Source organism: Manacus vitellinus, unplaced genomic scaffold, assembly GCF_001715985.3.
Source record: "Manacus vitellinus isolate BGI_N305 unplaced genomic scaffold, ASM171598v3 scaffold_25_pilon, whole genome shotgun sequence".
NCBI lineage: Eukaryota > Metazoa > Chordata > Aves > Passeriformes > Pipridae > Manacus > Manacus vitellinus.
In genome coordinates, this window is record NW_021939882.1 from 2,610,825 (window position 1) to 2,637,745 (window position 26,921).

The window sequence follows — 26,921 nt, forward strand, 5'->3', positions numbered from 1 at the left end:
AGCACATCTGCAGTGAGAGGTAAGAGGATGGCCCTGCCACTGAATTACTATTGCTATCAACTATTACTGCACAGAAAGCAACATTCCCGGCTCAGGACACTCTGCTTGGTCTGCAAACCACCACCAGCCCTCAACACTTCAAGGACATCTTTATCCCAGTTCAGTCTTTGGGTGAAGCTCTCTTCTTAGCCTTTTGGAGATGGTCTGTTGGAGAGCAAACATTGGAATTCAGAGGATTGTAACAGGGAAAAGCATGTCACAGCAAGAGTGACTGAGGTTTCCTAGGACACCCCTCACAGCTCCTGGGGTCCCTCTGCATCACTGAACATCACAGCACTGTACCCCTGAACATGGGCAAGCTACAGCCCTGCCACCCACGCTGATGGCATCCTCCAGCACAGCAGTGTAAGGGTACAAAAGAATGGGCTGGAACTGATAACAGCTCTCCAGCTATAGGACTGAAAGGCTCCAAGCAGCTGCGTGCAGTTCCCAGCCAAAAGGGATTGGAGATATGAAGCAGAGGAGAAAAGCAAAGCGGGAACTGTTTGTTGAGGATCCAAATAACAGAAGTCCAAGCTCCCAGCTACCCAAGGGGAAATGCCAGCACAGCTCAGCTGAACCAGGGTCTAGAAGGTAGAACTGGAAACAGAACCCTTCCCAAACTTCCAGCACTTTTACCTGCATAGGTGCATCTCTGCTGTCTGAGCAGAGCTCTTCTCTCTCCTCCTCAACAGCTTCCAATGGGCTCGTTTGTGTCTCTGCAGAAAAACACCTCCATGTCAGCACAGGTTTGCAGCCCCCAAACTACCTCCTCACTTCTTGATGTAACTTAGCCCTTAATGCTTCTTCACACAGTTTTCACAGTTTCAAAACATTTTTTAGACTTGCCACAAATGTTATCAGACAATGTGCAACAACACAGCCAGATGAGGGGTTAAAGTCACAGCATGGTGGTGTGAGGACAAAGCCACCACAGCTTTGCAGCTTCATGGGGAGTGAGATTAGACACAGGGAAAGTGCGTGGGACACTTGCTGTGATGGAGACAAAGCAAGAATAGAGCTGCTCTCGCATCAAGACAAGCAGAGCTCCCGTTCTGTGGTCTGCCTTGCAGTTGCACCATCTTTAGACCTCCACATCTTCCTTAGCAACAAAATATGCCACCAAGCACCACCATGACCTCTCCTGCTATGGCTGCTCGTGAACAGGAACAGTCCCTTCATTAATTTTCTCACTTTAAACGCTGGACTGGAAAACCTCAAACATGGTAGGAGAGACCGAGGAAAAAAAAGTCGCTGGTCCAAAACATGTTTAATTAATGTAAGACAGCTCTCACGCTTTGCACATTATCTTGACACTGAAAAATCTGAAAATCTGATTGCAATGCAGAGACCACTCCTGACACCTTGTTTTGAGTGAGCCCTCCATGCTGACGCACATCTTCATGCCTCTTCAGCAGCAAGTCCCCAACAAACCCTGTCACAGAATTGTTTTAGAGGAAATGGGTCCAAAACTAGGGGATCAAACTACATTACCTGGATAATTTTAGCCCTGACAAATGGAGAAGGGAAAGAAATCTTTCCCTTTTTGTTCAAGTAACTTGAAAATTCTCTTCTTTCCTCTGAATTCCATAAGTGTGCAACTTTCAGTACAAAATTCATAACATTCTCAAGCGCCTTTTACCTGGGCAAACAGAGATCTCTTCTTCAGCAGAGTTTTCTGTGGCAATATCTGGACTCCTTTTACTGCCAAGTGGGGTCATCGTGGAGATGCTGTTCAAAATATAAATATACTATGAATCTCCAGTCCAATAGGTGTGAGTGCCACACCTGCCTGTCTCACACAGTTCAGAACAGCAGATGATGCCATAATTTCCAAGTGGTCAGTATGATTCTGACAGCCAGAAATGACCAGGAAAACAGGAAAATATGGATCTAAAATGCCATCCTAAGCAAACACCCCAAAGGGAACATTTTTTTCTTCTAGAAACCCTTGACAAAAAGGCAGAAAGGGTCACTATCTCTTGTCAGGGGAGCAAAACTACCTGCTCACAACTGTGTGACTCTCTGTGGGAGAAGACTTGGGAGTTGTGCAGGTAGCAGCACTGTGCCTCTTTTTGCCTGGGGAAGGAAATCCTCACAGAGGAAAGACAGACCTGCTTTATCCCACATTATCCTCTCCCTCCTCACACTGTTCATTTTCTCCCTTATCCCTGTGCACAGCAGCCAGAAGCAGCACGGATGTGATACAAGGCATTTTCCTTGCAGCAAAATCCTTACAGCATTAGGGTGGTGGTTCCTTGGAGCAGCACCGGACATCGCTCCTCTCATTTTGACCTTTGGATTCCTCCTTTTTTTTTTCTCCCCCCTCACTGCACACTGTCTTTCCAAACCAGGCAGGCATTGCTGAGGAAGTCTAGCACCCATGCTGATACACTCCACGCCTTGCGTGGTTTTCTGATTAGTCTGATCAAGTATGCAAGAACACACTTTAAAAACATGAATCCCCACACTGACAAACAGAAGATTTATTAAGCTCAACCACAGGCCTTAGAGAGGAGAGAACAGCCACTGCTGATTTATGATAAATAACAAAATTCTGATAGGAAATCACAAGTGGCTTTTCTCTCTAAATAAAGCATCTCAAAGCATTTGTTATGAATCCAGGCTGAGCATGTTTTACTCTGTGTCTAACATCAGGGCTCTCTTCAAAAGAACTCACACAAAACAACTTGCTATGACATTTATAAAATGGGCTAATCAATTTGAAGTCAAACCACATTTCTTGCTACACCAACTATCTCTTGGTAACAAAGCCTATAATCATTTATTAAAACCCCAATCTTCCATGCTCCATACAAAGAGTAAAACAAGCAGGGAGAGTGGCCCACAGAAAGCAAAGCAGCCTCTTCCCAGGGCTGGCACTTCCTAAACTGCTCCACTCCCTCCAGACAGCTCAGAGCCGTGTTTTCCTATTAAGTGAGGCTGAGGCCAGCCGGTCAGGGTGCCTGAGCCCTACCCGAGAGAGGCCTGTGCTGGCAAATTACCAGGAGCCAGATGGCAACGCTTAATGTGCACAGAACTGCAAAGACTGCAGCCATTTCTTGCTTTCCTGCAGATGTTCCAGCTGCCCGAGGAGGGAGCGCTGAATCCAGGTGCATCCCACCCCAAGGCAGGCAGCTCCTGGGTGGCTTGGGGAATGTCCCAGACTAACCCCATCAGCTACACCAAAGGAACGAGGTCCCTCTCTTTCTATATCCTCCATATCCTGGCCTCTCCTGCCCTAAGCAGGCGGGAGGCCAGCGCTGCAGAGCACACACCTCGCTGCCTTCCACGCAAGCTCAGACCTCAGCTGTCACAAACTCATCAGCCTCAGCAGCAGTGGCAGCTGCAGTTCCTCCTGCTCCCCAAGGCAGGTTTTAAGCTTGTTAGAAAGGTGAAAGCAAGAGGGATTTTCATACTCTGCATATTGATAATAACTGTTCAGGCCAAATGCTGTTAGATCAGAGAAAAGTTGGCAGTTTTGTTCCAAAGCAGGTTTAAATTATAAAACCCAGCAAATTAAAAACATGACATTATCTGGCCTCTCTTGTAACTTGCTCCCTAAATCGTCTCCCATTTGTCCTTCTTCTCCACAGTCTTTGCTTGAGAATTGCATCCCACAGGAAGGAGAAGGGAAAAAAAAAAACAAGGAAAGAGGAGTAGGCTTAAATCTGAAGAAAATCATGTTGACTTGTCCCACACCTGTCATCTGCTGAAGTGGCTTTTCTGGAGCACTGCACTCTATCTTTGGCTGATAGGCAGTGCCGTCTGGCTTCCTCTTCCCTGCTTTCCTCTTCAGCAGTAAGGCAGGAACATAAAAATACACACAGAAATCCAGTAAACCCTCCACCATGCTGCCTATGCTCCTTCCCCGATAGACACGTGATGGCATCGCTGTAACTCACCTTCAGCTCCCCCACCCACCCCCAGAGCTGTACTGCACTGTGTTACAGGAGCTTCAGAGGGCAAGGAGCAAGTCCTCCAACTTGTACAAGGATGCACTTGCACATCTTATAAAGTTACTGAGCCTTTCTCCCCAGTTGTGCCTCACCTCTCTCCCACGCTGCTCCAAAGCCAGGGCTATCTAACAGCAGTGGCTGCAGAAGCCTTTCCAGCAAGCCCTGCAGCAAGCCACAGTGGGATTGCACCCTAAAATACTCCAAGGAGAGTGAAAGAGCCCATATCACTGTGAGCCCCACACTCAGAAATTATCCTACTCACCTCTGTGCAATTTGCATCGGCTCCCCTTCTTCATGCGCATCCTCTGCAGGCAGCACCTGGGAGGGCTGGAAAAGAAAATTCTGATGATATATAAAACAATATGCACAGCTGACAGAGGTCTGCTGGGTCATCAGATTCTGTCCATGACACTGCACCCACTCTGCTGTATATTTTTATTTGAAAATGCCTCAGTATCCATCTGGAACTACTCAGCTTTTTCCCTCCATCCCTCTTTTTAGGAAGGTGTTTCAGCAGCTGCCTGAAATAAAGCCAGGCAGTACTTTTTGTTACCTTGCTGCCTAGACATGTTCCTGGACAGTCCCAGGACTGTCAACTCATTCCAGCACTGTCCATCACCTTCCATGCTCTCTGCCTGTTCTAAGCATCCACCTCAATGTACTTGTAGGCAGCAACCATAGCTCTCCTCCATCTCCACCCATGCTGAGCTAAACAATCCAAGGTTTTTAATGTTCCCTGCACCCCCCCCAGGCATCCCAGCAGCCCCTCACCTACTCAACTTTAAAACCTGTTTTCTTGAGCTGGGATGACCTGATCAACTGGTACAGCCGGTGTTTGACCATAAGAAGCACTTTTCTGAAATTTCCTAGAAATAAAATCCGTTGTGTTTTTCTTGCCTGCGAAATCAGTTGTCCCATCAAAGAGAGGGAACAGATTAACCTGCACAATCTACAGCTGGTAAATCTGTGTGCATTTTATCCCATTTTTCATTTAGCTCTACGACTCCACTTATTCTTTCCTTTAAAATTTGTTCAAAAGCCTTATGCACTGCTGAGGTCAGGGTAACATGCCAGTTATTACCCAGATCCCTTTCTTCTTCTGCAGTGTACACATTACACTTGCCATCCTCTAATCAGGTGGAATTACAACAGTTTATTAGCAGTCCTTGCTGTCAGTTCTCATGCTAGTTCTCACAGAAGGGTTTTCCACTCCCTTCCTTGAGTCTATCAAACTCTCCAATTTCCACCATAGGTTTCAGTTTCAATCAGCTCCACTCCTGGATGGCTGATGTACTTCCCCAGCAAGCCCCAAATCAAGGCCTCCTGTCAGATTTTCCTAATGTGATTCCAACCCCCAAATATTCTGTTTTGTTTATGCTGTTCTTTACCTCTTTGCAGCCTAATTCACCACTAACATAAAATACCATACCTCCTCCTTTATTTTTATTTCTCTTTGTCCTGAACTGTGCATATGTTAACAATGCTTCTGCCCTGGTCACGAACATTGGTCCACGTTTCTGGTTTTCCCAAGTACATCTGTTATAAAATATGGCACTAATTCAGGTCACCAGACTCTAAATCTCCAGAATTGTGCCTTTTCCCTCTGAATCTTTTAAAGACCAAGAGTCCCCTAACCTTATTTGAAAGGCTCTGAAGGAATTGATTCTATTAGCGCTGAAGTTTGTTAGTGCAGGTTCACGGGCTGTGAGATCTTCCGACAACCAGGATTTGCTTTGTGCAAACATCCCTTGGCTGCGGGAGACAGTGGCAGCAGTCAGTTGCTGGCAGGGTGGAAGGTCTGTGCCTGCCCCAGGTGAGGTTTTCAGGGCAGGGGCACAGGCAGCCTCCCTCAAGCACATCATTTGCACCTTCATTTCACTGGTATAACACATAGCATGAGGCCTTTTTAAGGACAGATTTGAGTCCTTTTCAAGGACAGATTTGAGTCCTTTTCAAGGACGATTTCTAACCTTGGCACAGCCTAAAATCTCCCACTAGCCCCCCCAGCAGAGCAGCCCTGGTGGCACTGAGGGAGCCTCAGGGCAGCACAGGCAGCAAAGGGTCTCCAAGTGATGCAGCACGTCGGAGACTCGACTGCTCTGGGCCCCTCCTTTGTCACTGCCGATGGAATTGTATTTGATAGAAGGAAAAAAATGGAGACAAGGCACAAGCAAACATCAAACATATCGATTTTGCAAGTAAATCACCTGCTCTGGCCTCAGTGTGTGACTGCACAGAGGCGAGAGAAGGGAGCAACCTCTCATGCTGGGTGTGATAAGGCAGATGAAAGGGTATTTAGAAATAATTTTCTCTTGTGTAAAAAAAAGACTGGCAAATTTTGGGCTAGGGTTGAAATTTTTTAAGTCTACTACCCCTCCCCCTTCCTTATTTTTTCACCTTAAAAATATTCAGAAAGGCTACATCTACACACAGGTTATGGCTCTGAGAGAGCTCTCATGGTCAAGATGAGTACAAGTTACCACTCAGCACCACTAAAACCTCTTTTCTCCCCAAGAATTAATTAGGTATTAGGATTAAACAGATAATATTTTTAAAAATACACCACAATTTTCAATACTGATTAAAAGTTCACACCCTTCCCAGCTGCTGTATCTTTCCAAGGGTTTTAGTGTACACATCCATAGACCTCCAGTCACCCCAATCTTCCAGATTAATGACACCTCCCTTTCCAGAGGAAAAGCTACAGAAAAAAAAAAAAAGCAGTTTGCTTTAAGAACCTCTGAGGCCTTTTGTATCTATCCTAAAGAAATTAAAAAGGACACAAGTCAGTTCCTTTCCTCTGCAGATCACCTCTAAGGCTTGTTTAAATCTCCATCTGCTAAACTCGAGCCAAAGCACTGTCAGGAAAAGTCACATTTCAGCACAGGCTGCTCTGCTCTTTTTCTGCAACCAGAAAATGCAGACATGACGTTTTTCCTAAGTGTTCAATATTACAAGACAGAATATAAATATCACAAAACAAGTTAAGTATCTTTCTAACACCAGGGTAAATGATCAAATACACTTGAAAACAGGAACAACAGAGCCAAGGCTTCAGTCATAGAGAAGATAAAGTTATACAATGATCCGGGAGTGAAGTCATTATGAAAAATGAGGGTTGGAAAAGGCTGACACAAACCTAAAATACAGCAGTAATAAATACTTCATCTGACTAGCAATCTGTTTAAACTTAGCAGTGACAGAAAGCTGCCTTCCGCTCCAGCAGGAGAGCCCTGATGGAGACAGAGGCTGACATCTAGTGTCTACTAGACCCGAGCAGTGAGCCCAGAGAAGGTGCCCAACACCAGGACAAGGACAGCGAGCACCACTGCGGTGACACATCACCAGGGCAGGCAGAAGATGCCTGCAAGCAGGCAGAGCTCCTCACAGCCACAGGACCACGAAGGAAAAGAGAACTTCCAAGGGTGAAGCACGTACAGAGGCATAGGAGTGAGTAGGGGCAAACTGGAAAGGCTGTGCTGCAAGGACAAACCCACATTCTCTGACTGTGAGGGGAAATGCAGAGCTCCCCATGCAGCCAAGGGTTTACAAACTGGTTCACCAGAGCTGCTGGTGGTCAGACCATCTCTGTGCTCACTACCCTGACACACTGACAGGCTTCACCCTTCTGAGAAGGATCAGTTGGATGTGTCTGTCTCTGGTGCATTAACAATGACTGTCAGGCTGCGTGATGGCCCCTACCGTGTGTGAGCTGGGTGACAGCCTGCACACTTCTCCCCCTTCCACAGTAAGCTGTGTGGCTAGGGAAGGAAGTCCCTAAATTTAAGAGGGACATTAAACAGCAGCACCTGCTTTGCAGAAGGGACTGAACTGTAAAACAGACTGAAGAGCAGGGCTGCTCAACCTCTGGTCAGTGGCGAGGCACTTACCTGGCAGTAGCTGGTGGTTGGTTCATCATCAGAAGTGGAATTCTTCTCTTCTTCCATGCTGTGCCCTGGACTCTCTGCCTCCCTCCTCTTTGAAGGGTGGAGCCAGGTGATGCTTTCAGACTCCTGCCCCTCTGTATCTCCATCTTCCATACCATCAGCAACCCCGTTCTCCCTGCTTATCTCCTCTCCTTTCCCAAGCTCATTTTGGGTCAAGGAAGAACTGGGCACAACTGGGTTGCCAAACTCCTTCTTATGCAGTAGCTGCCTCTGAGCCTGCTTCAGGCTCTTCTGGTAAACCTCCAGCTGACACAAGATGACTTTGGTGTACTGGTTAGGGTCCACCCCTTTGGGGCAGAAGGGGATGCCCCAGTAATAGTGCACTGTGTCTCTCGCCTCCTCCTGTTTGTGCCTCTCCTCTGCCGCAGTCAGCATGCAAAGATCCGGGGTACTGTCGGACGCCTCATTCTGCTCTAGTTGCTCTGTGGAAACACAGACCTTGGCAGGGTGCCTGGGCTGTGAGGTGTGTTTGGTACCTGCCCCTCCACTGCTTCTCCTGGGGCTCTCACACTGTTCTGTGGTCCCACTCTTCCAGAGCGTGGCTGAGCTCCCGGCACCTGCTTCTCCCACAGAATGGCCAGTGCAGGGCAGGAGCTGCTCTTTTGGTTCGTGGCCTGTTGCTTCAGAGGAGCTGGAGGGGCTTGTGAACAGTCTGCGAGGTGTCAGCCGCCAGGAGCCTGAAGCCACCCTGCCAAAGGTGGGACTCAATGAGATGAAGTCCTCTCTGAGAGTTCTTGGTAACATGTTACTCGAATCACTTTTTGCTGGTGAGGAAGACTTTTCACTTGACCTTGTCAAAGCCTGGTCCTTCCCCGGAGACACTATTATGCTGGATACTAGTGAGTTTTCAATGATTTCCTGGCTTAACCTCCTCAACACTACCCGGGGGCTCCGGGTGACATCCAACTGTCCACTCCCATCAGCTCTGGAGCTCTGAGAGTGGGAGCTGCACTCAGAGCGAGGGGTGTCAGGGCAAAGTGCCAGACCTCCCAGGATCTCAGAGCCTTCTTTCTCGGCGGGCTGGCTTTGGCCTCGTGCGCCCAGCGCTTCCTCTGACAACTGAGGAGTCACATCAGAGGAGTCTGAGGGCTGACAGCTCTGAAAAACAAAATGTTGGCTCTCCTAGAAGCGTGTTCTCTATCAGCACAGTACACCAAGGTCTCCCACAGCATGCTGGCAGCCATCATCCTGACTGCAGATTCCCCTACCCCAATCAGAACTGTGTACCCCAAAACAGCTAAGGTTGAAGTTTACATGTCCCTCTCACTAGGAGCAGTCCAGAGCAACTACTCTGTGACTGCTCTTGTTCCAGCTTGTGCTGGAAATAACTAGGCCCCCCCGTAAAACCTTCTTTTGTGCAGTGTGGCAAAGCAAGCACAGAAAGCAGTGCTGCTGAAGAACCCTAGTAAGGCTCTTCACAGAAGCGCACTTACGCTAAGGCTCTCAGCAATGGCCTTCCTCAAGAGCTCCTCCTCTTCCTCTTCCTGACAGTTCACTTGTCTGGCTTCTTGCTCACTCATTTTCAGGGCCAGTGCAAACTGTTCCTCTTCACTCATCTCTACAGCAGAAGAAATAGGATAATGTCAAGTCACAGTTGCAGGTGTACGTAAACACCCAACATATATCCAACATGTTGGGAGAAATGCGTAAGGGTCCCACCTCCCCAAGAGGAATGCAGAGCAAAACATCTAAACTTCAGCTTTCCTGAAAAGGTGTCACTGAAACTGAGCAGGCAACAATAAATGAGAAAGGTAACCCAGGTCAGGAACTTCAGTTCAGGTTTCTACAGCAATCTAAGCTCCCATTCCCTGGGTATATTATCTGCAATGTGATATTTTATTTGGCATCAAACAACACACTCTGCAGGTGCCGAATTCATGTTCAAGGAGAGAGAAAAAGGACAGATTTCCAAAGTGTGCTCATTTTTATATCAGACAGATCAGCAAGGCAGGATAAACAACACATCTTCTTTAAGACATTTTTTTACTAACCAGTAGCACACCTCAGTGCCTTCTGACACATAGATACCTGCAATACCACAGGAGACCTACCTGAGAGAAAAAGAGCTACATGTTGTTCACCCTGAGCTGCAGGTGGAAAGCTCTGTGGAGGATAATGTTACTTGCTTGGTGGTATTATAGAGGATCTTTCACATGCATACATCCCCCTTCTGCTCACATCACCACTCCACTGCATCACTAAGTCAGTCATGCATGGGAAACAGGTTTCCTACAGTTGTAACTGCTATTTCAGCAGAAAATTTCTTCCTGAAATACTCCTCGCTCAAATCAAACCAAAAGCCTGGACTGGCTATTTAGAAACAAAGCAGTTAGTTACTCTGAAAAACACTTATTTACTTAGATTCAATCCAACACTTCCACTATGCTTAAAATATACAACGCCTGCAGAATGGAGTGCAGCTTGAAAAACAACTCAACAGCACTCTCAGGAGCTGAAAAATACATCTTCTCACTTGAAACAAATTGACAGATTTCCTTCAGAACCCGCTCCCTCCTCCAGGCAGAATCCTGCACGCGCCATCTCATGCATGAACCAAAGGCTCGCGCTCTCCGACGGGCTACAACATCTTTAAGACATGTCATTGAACAGGGAGGCCGCCCAAGCACAAAACATGCCTTCACTGCAGCCAGCTCCAGAGACAGACCTTTCCCTGGATAAAGCATTCAGAACTTGCAGGCTCCCATTTTTTATCCCATCCTCTTCCTACCAGCTGCCACCCAAACACAGCAGCGCAGCCACCCTGGAAGCAGCTGGGGACTGCTCTGGCCGTAGCACAGTCTGTGCATGACGGCACGGCTGCAACCAGGAGCATCCACGGAGCAGACGGCTCTGCTCTGCCCTTCCCCCAGCTCCTCGCTGATGGCAGCCCCTTGCTCCCCCACCCAAGCAGGATCTGAAGCATTTTTGGACTGCTCTGATTACTCTCAGATTCTTTTATGTGTCCTACTAAATCAGCACTTAGCTTCAGGTTGTTGGTTTGGGGGGGAGGGGGGTAATTCCTTTTAAAATTAAGAAAGAGGTTGAAGGGAAGGCAGACTGCAGTGCTCTCAGGGCTCGTGGGGATCTTTTGTCCTTGGACAAAGTCGTTCTATGATGTTACAGCCAAGAGGGACCAAGGCAACAAAAAAGCATCCTTTAATGGAAAGCAGATGACAGTCCAGTGTATAGAGAAGGATCCCATCCCCAAGAACAACAGCAATACACAGCATTGCACAGAATCACAGAATCAATTAGGTTGGAAAAGACCTCAGAGATTACAACCTTTGACTGATCACCACCTTGTCAACTAGACCATGGCACTAAGTGCCACGTCCAGTCTTTTCTGTTTTTACAATACTAAACACCTTCCAAGCATTTGGAAAGTCTGTGCTGATTTGTTTCCCTGCCCAGTCCATCACAGCCATCAGGCCAGATCCTGATCCTGATTACAAACTCCAACATGGGCACGAAAACCAGTGCACGTGATTGGCGTCCCACAACACACGACTTTCCACGTGCTTCAACGGGGGCCTGAGTGTTCGCCAGTTCAGGCTATCAACATCCATGAAGCTTAATAAAAAGAAACATTTTTTGGCGAGCTACTGCTGTACATTTTGTTTTCTTCTCCTTCCCTGGCACAGCAATTTCCCCTCTGGGGACAAGGAATGTGCCAGACAAATGCTGCCTCTGGCAAAGAAACCAGTGACAAACAAGATGCACTTAGTGCACGTTCCAGTTGAGTAGGTGCTCCAGAGACGGGGAAATCTCGAGTTTAAACCCACCTGGCATTACGGTGGGAGAGCAAAGAGCAGCTCTGCCCATGTCTTCCAGTAGACCTGACCTGCTTTAAGTGGAGCTGACAGTATTTCGTGCTCCAGGACTGATGACTTCTCAGCACCGTGTGTTTTATTAAACTTGATGCTGATTGCAGCGGTCATAATTGATGATGATTAGAAATGCAGAGCGCCGCGTTAGCCCCCGACCGGCGTGTGCAAACAGACCCAGAGCGTGAGAGCTCAGAGGAGCTCAGAGCGTGTGGCGGAGACAAGGCATCCTCCTGGAGCATGCCAGAGGGACAGGAGCTCCCACAGCCCCCGGGAAGAACGATCCCTCTCCATCTGGACCACCCTGCTCAACTCACACTCATCGCTCGTCTCACAGGAGCCCATTCTCGTGAGGAAACACCAGCACTTCCAGCTGGGAACTCCGCGTCTCACACTCCAAAATCCACTCGTCACACGTCCATCCCAACGCAGCATGAAATCCCAGAGCCTCTCTGGAGACCAGGGCATCCAAGACACCCACAGATGGGAAGGAGGGGTCAGAGAGAAACTGTTTTTAAGATACTGCAGCCCTAAACAAATTAAACCATTTCAGAGCCTTTTTAAATGCTAATATGGCAATTTGTGAAGCGATTTATGTTCCATTTTGACATTTGCAAAGTGAATTAGATGCAAAACCCCACTAGTTGTAGTTCTAACACTTACTAATAAGAGATTTACTCAAATATAACAGAAATGGGGGATCTCAGTATTTCCACATATCCAAAGAGCAATTACAGTAAAAACATTCAAATGTGCTTTAAAGCACAGACTTCCTCCAGAAAAAGAGAAAGACTTTGTTAGGTTTTGTATTTCCATTTATCCTGTCAGGATGAAACGTCACAGATATATTTTAGTTATGGCTTTAGGTTAAAATGAATAAAACCACAACAAAGCAAAAATGGGAGGATATGCTTTATAACCAGAGCCTGCCAATATCCGAAATTTTCCAGTTTTGAGGAGAAAGAACTTGCTCTACCCAGAAGCACCGAATCTTTACAAAAGACCAATTTGCTTCGCAATTCAAAGAATTTATTTAAAGACACTGAGAAAAATAATTACTACTTCAAATCTTAATTTGCCTAAAAGCAAACACCAAAAGTCTAATTATAGCTTCCCAGAAATGAGAACAGCCCCACGATCACACGTGCTTAAACAAGCGCCCGCTCTCCGACCGAGCGGCGCCGGCACCCCCAAACTCAGACATGCACACTAAGCAACAGAAAATTGCAGCTTTAGCCCCAGGAAAAGAAAAACTATTATCAATAATTTCAGCATCTAGAAACACAGCAGAACTCCTCTGTTACACAATGGCTGGAGAGCTGGCTCTGTCTCCCGTGGATTTTCTGGAGCACACCAAACACCTTTTGCACAGCACCAGCTCCCAAAACCCTGCACACTCGATGCAACGAGGATATCCAACTTCAGCAGCTCCCTGTTCTTAACGCCATATGTTTGGTCACATTATACTGTCTTCTCCAAGGGGGGTTTTAGCTTTTATTTGGTGCCCTGTTTCCTTTGGGAGAAAAAGAAGAAAAAGAACTCTTCCCACATTTCTGATTTTTGTTATCTTACTTGTTCAACACAGATACACACAGTGGGCTTCAGCTCCCACAAAGAGCTGGGCTGTTCTGTGCTATGGCCTTAGGCCTCTATTAAAAACAATTTAATTCACACAAGTCCTGTGAGGACTGACAAGCCCAACTGCTGCTCCTTGCAGAGCACTGGTGTGCTCCATTTTGTTCAGTGATTGCTTTGGGTTTTGTAGGAGACAGCACCTCTCCCATTTTAAAACATCCTGAATTTCACATGCTAGATGGACCAACTACTGCCTTGCAGAGCATAGGAACACAAGCAGGGACCTAGGGCCTGGCTGCTGTAACAGGCAGGGTTGTACCAGGAACACAGGCAACATGGCCATGCTCAGTGATCCCTTCTGCCTGTACATCCCTAGCATTCAGAATATAAACAGGAACATCCCAGTCTGTTCGCTTTAGCAGTTATTCTTGGACCCATTGTCCATGAATGCATTTAATCTCTTATTAAAGCTGCTGATACTGACCCCTTCACAACCTCCTGTGACACAAACTTCCAGGAGTTCACTCCATGCTGTGTGAAGCATTACTGTCCTTCACCTGTTTCAAACACATCTATCTCCTGCTATTTCCACCAATGTACCCTGGCTAATAGGAGCTCGTAAACAATGGCTCTGTGCTCAGCTGAGGCACTGCCTTCCTCATAGGAACTTTGATCCCACCTTCCTCTCCTAACAAAGCAGCCCCAGGCTCTCCAGTCTCTCCCCATAAGGCAGCTGCTCCATGCTCTTCATGGCTTGGGCTGCCCTTCTCTGGATGTACCACCACGGCCTTGCGATGCAGAGACCAGAACTGCACACACGGCTGTGACAGGGGTGCACCAATACTCCATATAACTGCAAAATGACATCACCCAAATCTCTGGTTCTTAACACCCTTCCTTATGATGTCCAATGTTGCCAGTGCTCCAGCTGCCCCCACGCCACGAGCCAACAATTTCAGAGAACTGTCAGCTGCGACTCAGATCTTCCCTGAGTGGCAGCTGCCAGGTCAGAGCATCCTGACATTTCAGGGACAGGCAGCAGCAGAGGAGCCTGAATGGAAAAGTAGTTTGTGACTGACAGCACTTTCAGATTGGCTTCAGCCAGTTTTGAAACCTGGTGAGGTACCAACACCCTCCCACACTTATTTTGGAAGTGCACCAGTCCACGCACACGCTGCCCAGGGAAAAAACAAGTGACAGTGTGCCTATTCAGACAGGCAAAATTTACCCCTGAGAAGGGTCTTCTCTGAAAGCTCTGCATCCCCAGCCACATCACAGCCTTTCTGCAAGGGAAATAATCTCTAACACAAACAGCTGCTCAGCACCAGACAACTTCCCCAGCCCCACAATCGAGACCTACGTGCAATTTTTCTTTTAGCAGCAAACTTGGTTTGATCCAGCTGCTGTTTTGTTCTCTTCTTTTGCAATCCACTCTCTTCCTTTGACTCCTGCTGTAATGGAAAAAAACATGGTGAGTGCATGCAATATGTAAGAAATACTACCAGCCCCCTCCCCCCCCAGCTACTCAGACACAAACACTGGTTCAAGAACAAGCCTCTATTTGTGTGAAATTTGAATTTCAAACATAATTCAAACACATTCTGTAACTATTAAAAGCTGTGTGATAAGCATAATGAGCAAAAAGAGTTACAGACTGACATAAACAGAGAAGTAGGAGAGACAATAGACTTCATGCCAGTCACCACCATGCACTGCACCTGCTACCCACGATTTCAGAGAGGATTTGTTTGGCCTTGCTAAAACATTGATATTTGTAAGCACTCAAAACAGAACCTTTTTACAAGTGAGCATCACACACCTGTAAGCCAGGACTGTTTCCTGCCATGCAGCTTCTAGTAACTCTGCCAAAACAATTTCAGGTGATCAAAACTAGGATCCCTACCTATTTTTGGAGACCCATGTTAACACAACCCCAGGGCAGGAGAGCCATATGTATTTCCTCCTCGTGCCAATCTCTCATTGTATTCATAGAATCATAGAATGGTTTGGGTTGAAAGGGATCTTAAATATCATCTCGTTCCAACTCCCTGCCCTGGGCAGGGACACCTTCCACTAGACCAGGCTGCTGAGAGCCCCATCCAACCTGGCCTTGAACACTTCCAGGGATGGGGCAGCCACAGCTTCTCTGGGCAGTATTGCCACAAGTGTTTCATTTTTGAAGTTTGAATATTTCGGGAATTTGTTGTCTTGGGCCTCTCTGGAACAATACCCCTACAAACAATCTACATGTGTGCTGCTTTAAGCACAGGGACTGCACCAGGACTGGGCACAGACATAAATGACACACATTTATGCAAGTTGTTGTCCTAGCAGCTTAAGCGAGGCCACACACATTACTGAAGGCTGGCACTGGGCTCCTTCCAATTTGTCTCTCTAAATCAGGCAGGATTAAAATCAAACCCAGTATTTCAGGGAGAGACTCATGCCTGGCCAGGAGGGGCTTTGCACCACTCCCTCTGCAGCTGCAGTGAGTTTTGCTCTCTGTGAGACACACATTGGCCACACACTTGTGCCTCATTCCACCTCCTGTGACAGGAGAAGGGATCAAGGTGGGGGCATGTGGCTTGGGCTACTTTAACACAAACAGATACATTGATTTTTTTTCAAGTGTCATCAATTTCTTTTGTCCTTTGTCCATGTTTCTGAGCCTGTGAAGTCCTTTGGACTGCACCTCTGTGCTGAGTTTTGTTCCAGACATCTCCAGCTTTAGTGTTATCTGTAGATTTTATTAATCTATATACACCACTTGCTCCCTCTTACAGATCATTAATGAGGATGTTAAAACACACAGAGACCTAATATTGATCCTCTTGGCCTCAGCCTTACATCTCCCCCAGATGAGCCTCCCTTCTCTTCATCACCAGCTCTTGCTGACAGTCTTTTAGCAGGATTTCAATGCAGGAATGTTACTATCTAGACCAAATTGAATTATTTACCCAACTAAGATTTTTGCAAGACATACTATTAAGTGGTTTCCTGAAACCCTAATACATTACAACTTCTACACGCCCTCATACCTACACCATTCCTCACTTCACTGACTTAAGAAGCACCTCACAACACAGCAGCAATCATACTTGGCAAGTCCACACACACTCATGCTTGTACCTAAGGAGTTTTTCCTATGACTGATTCCTTCTCTTCACTACTCAGCCTGGTTTGGATGCCCCCCCCCCTTTCTAAGATCTGCCACCATGTCTTCGAAAAACTGCTTCACATCCAGAGTTTCTCTTGCAAGGAGATGGATGCCAAGCTCACATTTAGGAGGTGAAATCCCCTCTTCCTGGGCCCTGGCATTTCGCCCTTCTCCACAGTTTTCCCTAAGCCAAAGGATGTCCTACTCCAAAGTGCCTGCCTCAGCAATAGCCTCCCACTTACCTCACGAGCAGACCACACCTGAGGAAGCGGGAAACGGTCTGTGGGACTGCACCAGGATCACACTAGGATTAACCTGGAGAAGGTTAAGCAAGAGCTCTCCCACTCTCCCCCAAAGCCCTGTCTAACTGTGCTAAATGCACCCTAGCTTCAGACAGGGGCAATTTAATCCTAGCAGGCTCTGTAAATCCCCGGCTCTTCTCTCTAGGCATCAGTCTTCCCCTCATCACTCTTGCACTTGCTGGAAGGTCAACCCTGACACTCTCATCTGCAGCTCTCTTCCAGGGCACGGATGTGATTTATGAGCACACCAAACTTTCCACGGCTGCAAGTGCCTGCACTGTGCACTGAGACAAACACTTACAACACACACCATGGGACAAGATGGGGCCCAAACACCTCCAGGGCTCTGGAGTGGAACGGTGCACCCGGCACTGGGCGCGCTGCCCGGATCCACCGCACAGCCAAGTACGTGCCTCGGTTCTCTGTGCTGGTCCTGAAGAATCTCGACATTTACAACAGTGGCAGGAGCAAAATTATTGCAGGACACGTGTTGTACGAACCTCATACATTTGAGAAAGATGTTTAAATTGCTCAGCAGCGTTCTACTGAACAGCCACGGTGCAGAGAACCGCTGAAGCAAATCCAATTAATCCTGATGGGCCAAAATATATACACACATCTCAATTCCAAGAATTCTTAAATCTTCTTTATTTTTAAACCCAGAAAATAAAACATACCTTTTAATTAGGATTTATGGCTGTTTGTACCTCTGCTGGGAGAGAGCCCCGCAGGCCCCAAAGTGCTCTGCATAAATGCAGGCATGGATGGTAGAAACCGAAGGGGCCAAAAAAATTCAGAGAAGACAACAGGGCTTGCTCTTCCTGACCCAACCTTTTAATGCTCATCTATCTACAAGGATAATAGGAACTCAGGGGGCCACTCAACCAACTGCCTTTCTAATAAGATCACTAGTCCAAAAATAATCTTAATCAATTAAAATATTCCCAAACTGCAGCCAATACTCTTAGTTACAAGGTCATCTCCAACACACAACTTCCAAGGGAAACTAATTATTACAGCAGAGGTGAGGTAGGACCTGCACACCTCTGTTCAGTGCCAGCCTGGAGAGAATCTCTCCTTTGCTGTCCATTCAAGGCACAACAGCCAAATTCTTTTCCTGTGTGTCAGGCTCTGCATTTTAATTTATGATGCTCTCTTATGAGCAATTTCACTGCCAGCATTGTACACAGATCAAGAAATAGACAGGTTTTCAAAGTTCCCTACACATTTAGTGGAAGGCAGCCACTATTCTTCTTCCTTATTTTTTAACCTGCTTGGTTTCACCAGCTAGCAGGAAATCAAACTCCCATTTTAAAAATGCTTTTGCACATACTTAAGAGAACCTGACTCTGCCAGCAGAAACAGATACATCTCCACTCGCTCCTAAAAGCCCGTAAATGGAAGCCAGTAGCCAGCATCCCACATCCTGCTCCCTCAAATCCACATCATAAACCACAGAAATCAGCTTCTACTGACTCAGGGAAGGAAAGGCTATAGCAGAATGTCTCCATCACTAATGGTGCAGACTGCAAAGTTGAAAGGTCTGGGTAATTTTACTGCTCAACAGCAGTTGGGACCATCTAACAACAGGGCACAGCCAAACACCACACGTCCTGCATGGGAAATACGCAGATGAAAACCAGACTAATTTATTTTTAAAAACCAATTAGATGTTGGAAGTCCAATGTTTGGCTCTGGCCAAGGCTGCTGCTGAAATTAATATCACACCCTACTTTATTAGTCTCTGACTTCAGAATCTGTTTCAGCTTTGCTGTCTTTCAGCTCATTAGAACAAACCTGCTGGAATTGGAGACTTGAACAACAAGACGCAATGGGGCTCATGCCAGACATGCAGTTCCTGACACACAGAGGGAAGACTCTGTAAGGAAAAGGGTTTTCATGGGGCTGTGAGGAGCCTGGATTCAGATCAAACTGATTTTCGAGGAGTGATCGCAGCAGAGCCATGGAGCCTTCCCAAGAGCCAACTCACTCCACATTGTCCTCTGGGAACTGGAGGCACCAGGTCCCTTGGCACCAGCAGAGCCCGTGGGGACAGCAGGGCACTGCAGAGATACTCCCATGAGGCTCTGCTTCACTCGGATGGTCAGTGGTGTGAGCTGGTGTCCTGGTTTCAGCTGGGATTGAGTTAATTTTATTCCCAGTAGCTGGTGCAGTGCTGTGTTTTGGATTTAGTATGGAAATAATGCTGATAACACACTGATGGTTCTTTGGTGCCAAGCAGTGCTTACTATAAATCAAGGACTCTCCAGCTTCCTGTGCTCTGACAGTGACCAGGTGTGCAAGAAGCTGGGAAGAACTGGCCAAAGGGATATTCCATACCATAGAACATCATGTCCAGCATATAAACTGGGGGAAATTGGCTGGGAGCCACCAATGGCTGCTCAGGGACAGGCTGGGCATCAGTCAGTGAGTGGTGAGCAATGGTATTATGCATCATTTGTTTCTCTTGGGTTTTACTCATAGAATCACAGAATGGTTTGGGTTGGAAAGGACCTTAAAGATCACCTCTTTCCAACCCCCTTGCCATAGGCAGGAACACCTCCCACTAGACCAGGTTGCTCATTGCCTGGCTTTGAACACTGCCAGGAATGGGGTATCCACAACCTCTCTGAGCATCCTGTTGCAGAGCCTCATCACCCTCACAGTAAAGAATTTCTTCCACATATCTAACCTAAATTTCTCCTCTTTTAGTTTGACCCCATTCCTCCTTGTCCTATCACTACATTTTCTCATAAAAAGTAGTTCCCCTCTCCCTCCTTTTCATTACAATTATTATTGATATTATCATTAAGATAATTAGTAGTATTACGGTATTTTATCTTGTTTCTATTATTAAGCTGTTCTTATCTCGACCCATGAGGTTTACTTTTTTTCAAATTCTCCTCCCCACTACAGCAAGGGGGGTGTGGAGTGAGCAAGCAGCCATGTGGTACTTAGTTGCCAGCTGGGATTCAAGCACAACAGGTGGGCACTGTCATCCCATCTTTTCCATAGTAAGATGTCCCTCAGGCCATGCCTGGTCCTGAGGTGAGTGGCCACTGTCACAGCTGATGAAGACAGGACAGGGCAGTGGTCAGGTATTTCAGATGATGCCCAAACACACCTCCCTCTGCACCACAGCCGAAATCTAAACTGGAACATCGACACACGCTGCTGATTTCTCTGACTGCAAGTATCTCCAAACACAGGAACACTTGGGCAAAGGGATGTTCCACACCAAAGGGAAGACAAGCCATGCAGAAATAGATGGCACCATCACCCTGGAGTCTCATCATATGTTCCCCGAGGGCTGGCAGAGCTGATGGATCTGGCAGAAAGAGCTTGTGAGACTTCATGCCAACTCTGAGTGCAGGCAGGTACCCTCCAAGCTCACAAAGGATCTACCCAGGAAAAACAGACCCTTCCAGAAGTTCCCACAGCAGATCAGTGGCATTTTGGGATTAAAAGCTGCAAATCAGTCTACGGGTCAGCACAACCTTTGGGCTGTGCTCAGTGCTCACGTTCGGCCAGGCCAGATGCCAGGGAACAATCATGTTTCAGACATGGCTTCGGAAAATCTTGAGGGCCAGAGTCTTTACCAACAGCCCAATTCAAGCAAGGGGCTCATGAGACAGACCAGGAATTGCTATTCTTGGAAAGAGCACTGTTGGGGACTATTTGAAATATTGTGTATTTGTAGATGACCACCCATCTTCTGGCGTGGGCAACCAATTCCCTTCAGGGTTTAAACAGCCGGGGAGACAGGAACCACTCTGCTCATTCGTCATGTCTGCATTTTCTGAGACACAGTTTGCACAAAGAAGGTCATCTCCTCTTCCTTCCACAGAACCAGAGAGACTGTTCTTATTTTGTCCAACCCTTTCCAAAAAAAGAGAAGTGTTCCCCGAATCCAGGATTATATATAGCAGAGATCAGAAAGCCTCACGTCCAGAAAACTTCTTTCTGATGCAGCTCTGCAGATGCCACAGCATAGACATGAGCAAAGAAAGAGAACTTGGCAAAATAACATGGATGAGCTTGATAATCCAGCATGACTGAAAAATTCCTGGGAGAGGCAGCCTGCCAAAGATCATCAAAAGTGAGAAGCTGGAGGCTTTCCAGGTGCAGCTGCTACAAGATCTGCTGGTCTGGAAGCAGAACTAGGGACTTGTTCTATAGATACCTGCCAAGAGACTGCCAAGGAAGAAAGCCATCGAATCAATGATGCCCAAATTGTCCTTGTAGCTTTTGATTCATAAGGAACCATGTCCTAACAGATGCAAGATTAATTGAGAATGTATTGTTCTCTAAAATTGCTATTGATCTGAGCTTCCCACACCTCTTCTTGAACACACAACAAGGTCTTACCAGAACAAGAACAACAGTTAGAAGGTTCAAAATTGAAATTCAGCTTGATGTATACAGAAGAGCTGAGACAGTTACAGAAGGCAGACAGTTATTTTTTTGAGATCCCAAGTAAATCACAGTTTTGCGTTCGATTTTGCAGAAAACAACACGACAAGAGACTATGGCACTGGATCTGTAAGCTGATGACTCACAGAAAGAGACCGAACTGAATAAATCCACTCATTCAACTGACTGAACTGTTGTCACTTAAACAGAACCTAATTGGCTCTTTAACGGCCTCTCTGAGCATATCCTTTTCTGTAATATGACCGATTATGCCATCAGAATTTATTGTTTATAGACAAACTTACAGAACAGTGAGAGAGCCTAACCTTTTTATAGATGTGTTTTAAGAGACGTTTGTTTCCTCTTTTTCAGATACGTGCACATTGAGATGAATAATTGCAGACAATAACAGGTCCTGATCTTTTATGTACTGCAGCAGCTCTTATAGCTGCTGATTTCTTTTTTCCTTATAGGTTTCACCATAAAGGCCAGTGATGCAGCAGACATCTGAAGTTAACTTAGCATATTGCAGAGCTAAGGGTTTAACCCCACTGAACTATTACTGCCATATGTTCCATTTCTTTCAGGGAATTTCCCAATGGGAAAGAACTCAGACAATGTGAAGAAAAAACATCCAATATCGTTTGCCCTACAGCTTCTTACTGTTTATTTCTAGTGCTTTTCCCTTCCTCACATGATAATCGCCTTATTGGAGAGCAGCACACTGCAGATGTGGGAGCAAAAGGGACTTGATTTAAGATCTACAGCTAGAGAGTGAACTGAAATGCTTTTGAAAATGGTGGAATTACAAAAAGCAGCTTAGGATCCCAAATCACCAGGAAGACAGAGCAAAGCCTTAAGAGTCACACATAAAACGCCCATTCTAATAATTTCCCCTCGTGCGGCTCGCTCGGTCGAGCGCAGGTTCTCGGGGCTCCGGGTTTCTCCCGGGCAGGAGTTCCTGAGCTCATCCCAACGCCCGTGTAACCAACACAGACATTTCAATCTTTAGAGTAATGCTGATGTGTGTAAGCCGACGCTGGGGATCAGAGATCTGAGCCTTGACGCCTCAGCCAGGCACTCCCACACCACATTCACCTTTACACCCTACAGAGGTGGGTTACAAATTTGGATTCCTGTAATTCAGGATCAGTTTACTAGACACTGGCTGCCTCTGAGCTACTCACAAGCCTGTGTTCTGAATCATTTTCTTATCTATTTGCACATAATACAGAATCATGTTTCTAAGGTTTAGCTGGAAATCAATCAAATAAAAATTATGAAAAAAAGATTTGTAAAGGGATTGAGGAAAGGTTACTTTTAAATTACGTTTCAGATTCGGTTCTGAGAGGATTTGGTTATCAAATCCCAGACTCATAACTCACCCTCACGAAGCACACCATTCATTTCCTAGTCAAATAGGATTTGATTCATCTCATATGTAAGAAAAGGAACGGCACAAGATCCTTTGCGCAAAGCCCAACCCTGGTACAACACCGAAGGCTGCTCGGGCACTGTCCTGCAGCAGCAGGGCCCAGCACAGGCTCTGGGTACCCCAAACCCATCACTGACCTCTCCATCACTGTCAGATATAACAATAAACGCATCCACAAAACTGCGCTTCTTCTTGGCATTGGCTGCATTCCTCTTCTCATCCTCATCTTCCTCCCCATCCTGACCTCTAGACTCCAGGCCCTGCGTGGGCTTCTTCCTCCTCGGCATCCTTCACTCTGAAACAGATGAAAAGATTAAAAGCCATTTGTTTCCTTCTGATTTAGATTTCCCCTACCAGTTATCCTTTTTTTTTTTTTTTGCTATTTTTAGGCAAAAGACCCCAGGCACTGGAACCTTATTACAAAGCGTGGTGGATTTAGCGTTACTGGGAGCCACATGTACCAGTCACCACTCATCTAGTTAAAAACACTTTATTACAGCTGATTGCTAAAAAGGGGTTTCAGGGGAGCAGCAACACAGACTAAAGCCACTCTGAATGCCTTGTTCCAAAGCAATGAGGCTTTCCTCTCAAAGCCCATCAGCAAACTCCTCCACAGCATCACTTTACAGTGGATCTCCCACCCTCCAATACAACTTCCCCTCCTCAGCCCCACACCTACACCAGAACAAAGCAGGCTGTGGCAGCGGATCAAGCTGACAGTTGCACACCAGACCAAGAAGCCACCACAGCACAGCCCTTTGTCAGCGTTTGTATTCAACAAAAACAGGGGGAAAGGCATTGTTCCTCCAAGGATGCTGTCCTGTCCTCAGCACCACTTGGTGCACGGCTGCTCCAGCACTACAGACAGGGAAAACACAGGCACTGGCAGCAGGCAGGCTGGAAACAAGACAACAGGTTTATCTGGCAGCCTGGGTTTCTCAATGACCAGCAGCCTCCGGAAGAACTCCGGGCAGACATGCCCAAACCATCCGCATTAACAAAGGCACTTAACAAGCAGCAAGGAACCTGCTGAGCGTTATTAGTGCAAACCTGAGGGCTCTGTGCATGCAGGTGCCCACACAGTGCAAGCTGCTACTTCAGCATCCCTTCCCTTGCCAGCCCATAGACTGCTGGAGAGAGATGCACAGCAAGCATCCCCTGCTTGGATCCAAAAGGGCTCGGAGGAGAGGACTGGGAAGAGATCTCGGTGAAGGAGAGCAGCGGGAAGGCACACAGAGTTAAACCACCCTTTCCTGCCTGTGCTTGCTGTTTGCCAGATAACTCAACAACAACATTTGGTGCTTCCTGAACTATGATGTAAAAGAGCCTTACAAAGCACGCTGAGCATGACCAGCTCTGTTGAAGTTAGAATTAAACATGTGCAGAGAGTGATTAAACAACAAGCCCCTTATTTCACACCAGAGAACAGCAGAGCTGGAAATGCAAGTCAAGTTGGCTGGTTCCCAGACCAGTGTCCTTCCACAGCATCACTCTGCTTTCCTTCAAGATCACTCAAATAGCTCAAGTGTGCTGCTTAGATCTAAAATAAGAGGAAGAGAAGATGCAACAGAGACTGTACATCAGCCAGGATAGAACCAAACCCTTCCCTGTAACACCACAAAATTGCAAACAGACGCTGTGTATAGAAACAGTAAGGAGCAGGGAGTCCAAAATCCCCATCAGGGCCGAGAACTGCAGTGCACTGCTCCATCTACAGTCCAAGCAGCAAGGTGAGGAATAACATCACTCCAGCCCTACTATCCACAGCCTTCGCAGACTCCCTTCGCCTCCCTCCCTCTGCAAAGACATGCACACACACGCGCAAAGACAAAAGACGATTTTCCTGGTGAGTCATGATTTGCACCGAAGGTTTGCTGAGCCCTCTGAAGGCAGAATACTGTACAAATGGCAAAGTGACTGAAGGACCACTGCAGTCCCCCCGTGTTTGTCTGCTTAGGAATCACAGAATGGTTTGGATTGGAAGGGACCTTAAAGATCATCCAGTTTCAACCCCCTGCCATGGGCAGAGACACCTTCCACTAGACCAGGTTGCTCAGAGCTCTATCCAACCTGGCCTTGAACACTTCCAGGGATGGGGCAGCCACAGCTTCTCTGAGTAACCTGTGCCAGTGCCTCACCACTGTCACAGGGAAGAATTTTTTCTAATATCCAATCTAACCCTGCTCTTTGTCAGTTTGAAGCCATTATAGAAAGGGAAACAGAAATAAGCACTGCTTTTGGAAAAGCTCTGGCTCCTGCAAAACAACCCTGTTCAGCTCCAGCTGAGCTGAAGTCAGGTCCTGTTGGAATATCCTCATTGTAGCTTCTCCATTTTTTTATCTTTTGCTCCAAACGGTCTCTTTGCCCTCCCTGTCCAGGGAGATGAGCCAAGCCTCACACCCAGCTGCTGTACCCGTGGTGGTGAGGAACATTCCCTTATCGTTGGAAAACCACTCACATGCGCTACAAGGAGCACGGAAAGGCCCACGGAGGGTCACTGGTTTTGGAAAGGCAGCCCATAAACCTCCTTACCCTCACAACAAAAGAAACAGCAACAAGGAACTGCTGTGCTGCCTTTTATTTTTTTTTAAATCCACACTGGTATCACCATCTCTCCTCTGACTCTGTGATACATCTTCTGCTTGGTGCTCTGTGCTAAATAAGAGATCACTGAGAAATATCAACTGAAGTTATGATGAGTCACCTACCTTCAACATTTAAAGGAGAGAAAAGAGGAGATGTAAGAGATGTAACCACACAACTCCCACAGCACTTCTGAAAATGAAGGGACTTGTGGCAAAGAGAGTCTCTGAAAATGTAACTAAGGGAACAAGACAAGTAAGAGATCAGTCGTAGCTGTGCTAGTCTGAGGCTGTGAGTAGGAGAGCAGCAATAGCTTTTATTAGACAAGCTGGTGGAGCTGAGAGAAGAAAACATGCATCAGAGCACAGCCCTCCTCTTCAGGCAGGGAAGTCAACCATCTATTGCTTTTAGCACTCTTGGAAAGGACAGTTGTCAGTACCTGAGGGGATCATACCTGTTTTCAGACCCAGCAAAAAAAAGGCCAAAGACTGAATTATCTAAAACTACCCTTGCAATTTGGTTCACAGACTGATTTTGCAGTTATCCAGATTTTTTTTCCAACTCTGAATTTAAGAGAATTTCTTCGTAAATGCTCTGACAGTAAAGGTGACCTCCTGACAAGGGACTCGCACATGCCACGCTTCTCCAGTCACATTTTTAGGGATATCCTTGAAGATCCCCAACTTGTGATTATTTGTCATTTTCCCTCTCATCTATCATTTTGATGAATCAGAAAGCAATTACCGACAGAATAATTCTAAATCTTGACACTGCAGCTACAGACCTGCCAAGCTGTGACAGCTTGAAAAATGCTCGAAAAACGGAGCCAAAAAAAATGAATGACTCTCATCCCCGGATGAGTTCCTGAGCCGTTGGAAACACAGGCTGTCGCTTTGTAAACAACTCCCCCCGCCTTGGGAAGCAGAGCCACGACGCTTCCCGTGCTCAGGCGGGTCAGGACCACACGCCTCCACGGAAATATCATCCCTGGGACCCTCGGCTCGACCCGGCACGCAGGGCCCAGATGATGCTCCGCGAGCAGGACACGAGGGCTGGCAGCGCCCCGGGGAGAGAGAAATTGTTTACAGGATTGATCCGTTTATAGAGCTAGCTCTTCGCAGAGAGGGCACGGGCACGACAGAGGCCACGCACGGCCGAGTGCATCCGAGCTCTCGGGAGCTGCTCCGTGCTCCAGTGCCCTCGAGTCCCACGCGCAGCACCTCCCTTCTCCAAGGACAGCTGAGGAAAACGTTTCCCCCCCCACTACGTGGGAGGAAAGTGACCCCATCCCCAGACCACGCCCAGGGTCCCTCTGACCCCTTCGGGCAGGGAGGGCTCTGCAGGGAAAGTGACAAGGATGGGGTCAGGGATACTCAACAAGCTGCGGAGAAGGATGGGGGTCCCAGGCGGGATGGGGGTGAGCTCGGGGAAAGGTGATCAGTCACAGGTGAGCAAACAAGAGGGAGGGGAGCGTGCAGGGGCTGCCCCGGGAGAAGGGAGCCAGGCCTGTCAGGGGGAACAGGAGGGGCAGGAGCACCCTGGCCTTAGGGGATGGGGCCAGGGCAAAGCTCTGGTTTTGGGGTTCCCTCCCAAGGGGACAGGCCAGGAGGAGTTCCAGGGTATCTCCAGGCACTGCATATCCAGGGAAGGAACAGGGGAACTGCCTTTGGGGGTGGGACGGAGGGTG

The 26,921-nt window shown here is 47.2% G+C and overlaps 2 protein-coding genes across 6 annotated transcripts in view; one reads left to right on the forward strand and one right to left on the reverse strand.

Annotated features, from left to right (window-relative positions):
- The window catches only part of UIMC1 (ubiquitin interaction motif containing 1), a 35,594-nt gene extending 12,628 nt beyond the window's left edge, over window positions 1-22,966 (reverse strand). For 4 of the 5 annotated variants that reach the window (XM_018073566.2, XM_018073563.2, XM_018073565.1 and 1 more), the window contains exons 1-7: window positions 22,789-22,966; window positions 14,705-14,795; window positions 9,379-9,503; window positions 7,889-9,043; window positions 4,261-4,325; window positions 1,682-1,770; window positions 679-758 (exon numbers count right to left, since the gene is read on the reverse strand). In XM_018073566.2, the coding sequence (XP_017929055.1) occupies window positions 679-758; window positions 1,682-1,770; window positions 4,261-4,325; window positions 7,889-9,043; window positions 9,379-9,503; window positions 14,705-14,795; window positions 22,789-22,938 (1,755 nt within the window). In that variant the 5' untranslated portion in view covers window positions 22,939-22,966. The remainder of the gene's footprint in view (window positions 1-678; window positions 759-1,681; window positions 1,771-4,260; window positions 4,326-7,888; window positions 9,044-9,378; window positions 9,504-14,704; window positions 14,796-22,788) is intronic. The other variant, XM_018073564.2, reaches the window with a different exon arrangement.
- A 3,679-nt stretch (window positions 22,967-26,645) lies between these two features.
- The window catches only part of ZNF346 (zinc finger protein 346), a 9,396-nt gene continuing 9,120 nt past the window's right edge, over window positions 26,646-26,921 (forward strand). Inside the window, exon 1 of the mRNA XM_029960174.1 lies at window positions 26,646-26,681. Within this exon, the coding sequence (XP_029816034.1) occupies window positions 26,646-26,681 (36 nt within the window). The remainder of the gene's footprint in view (window positions 26,682-26,921) is intronic.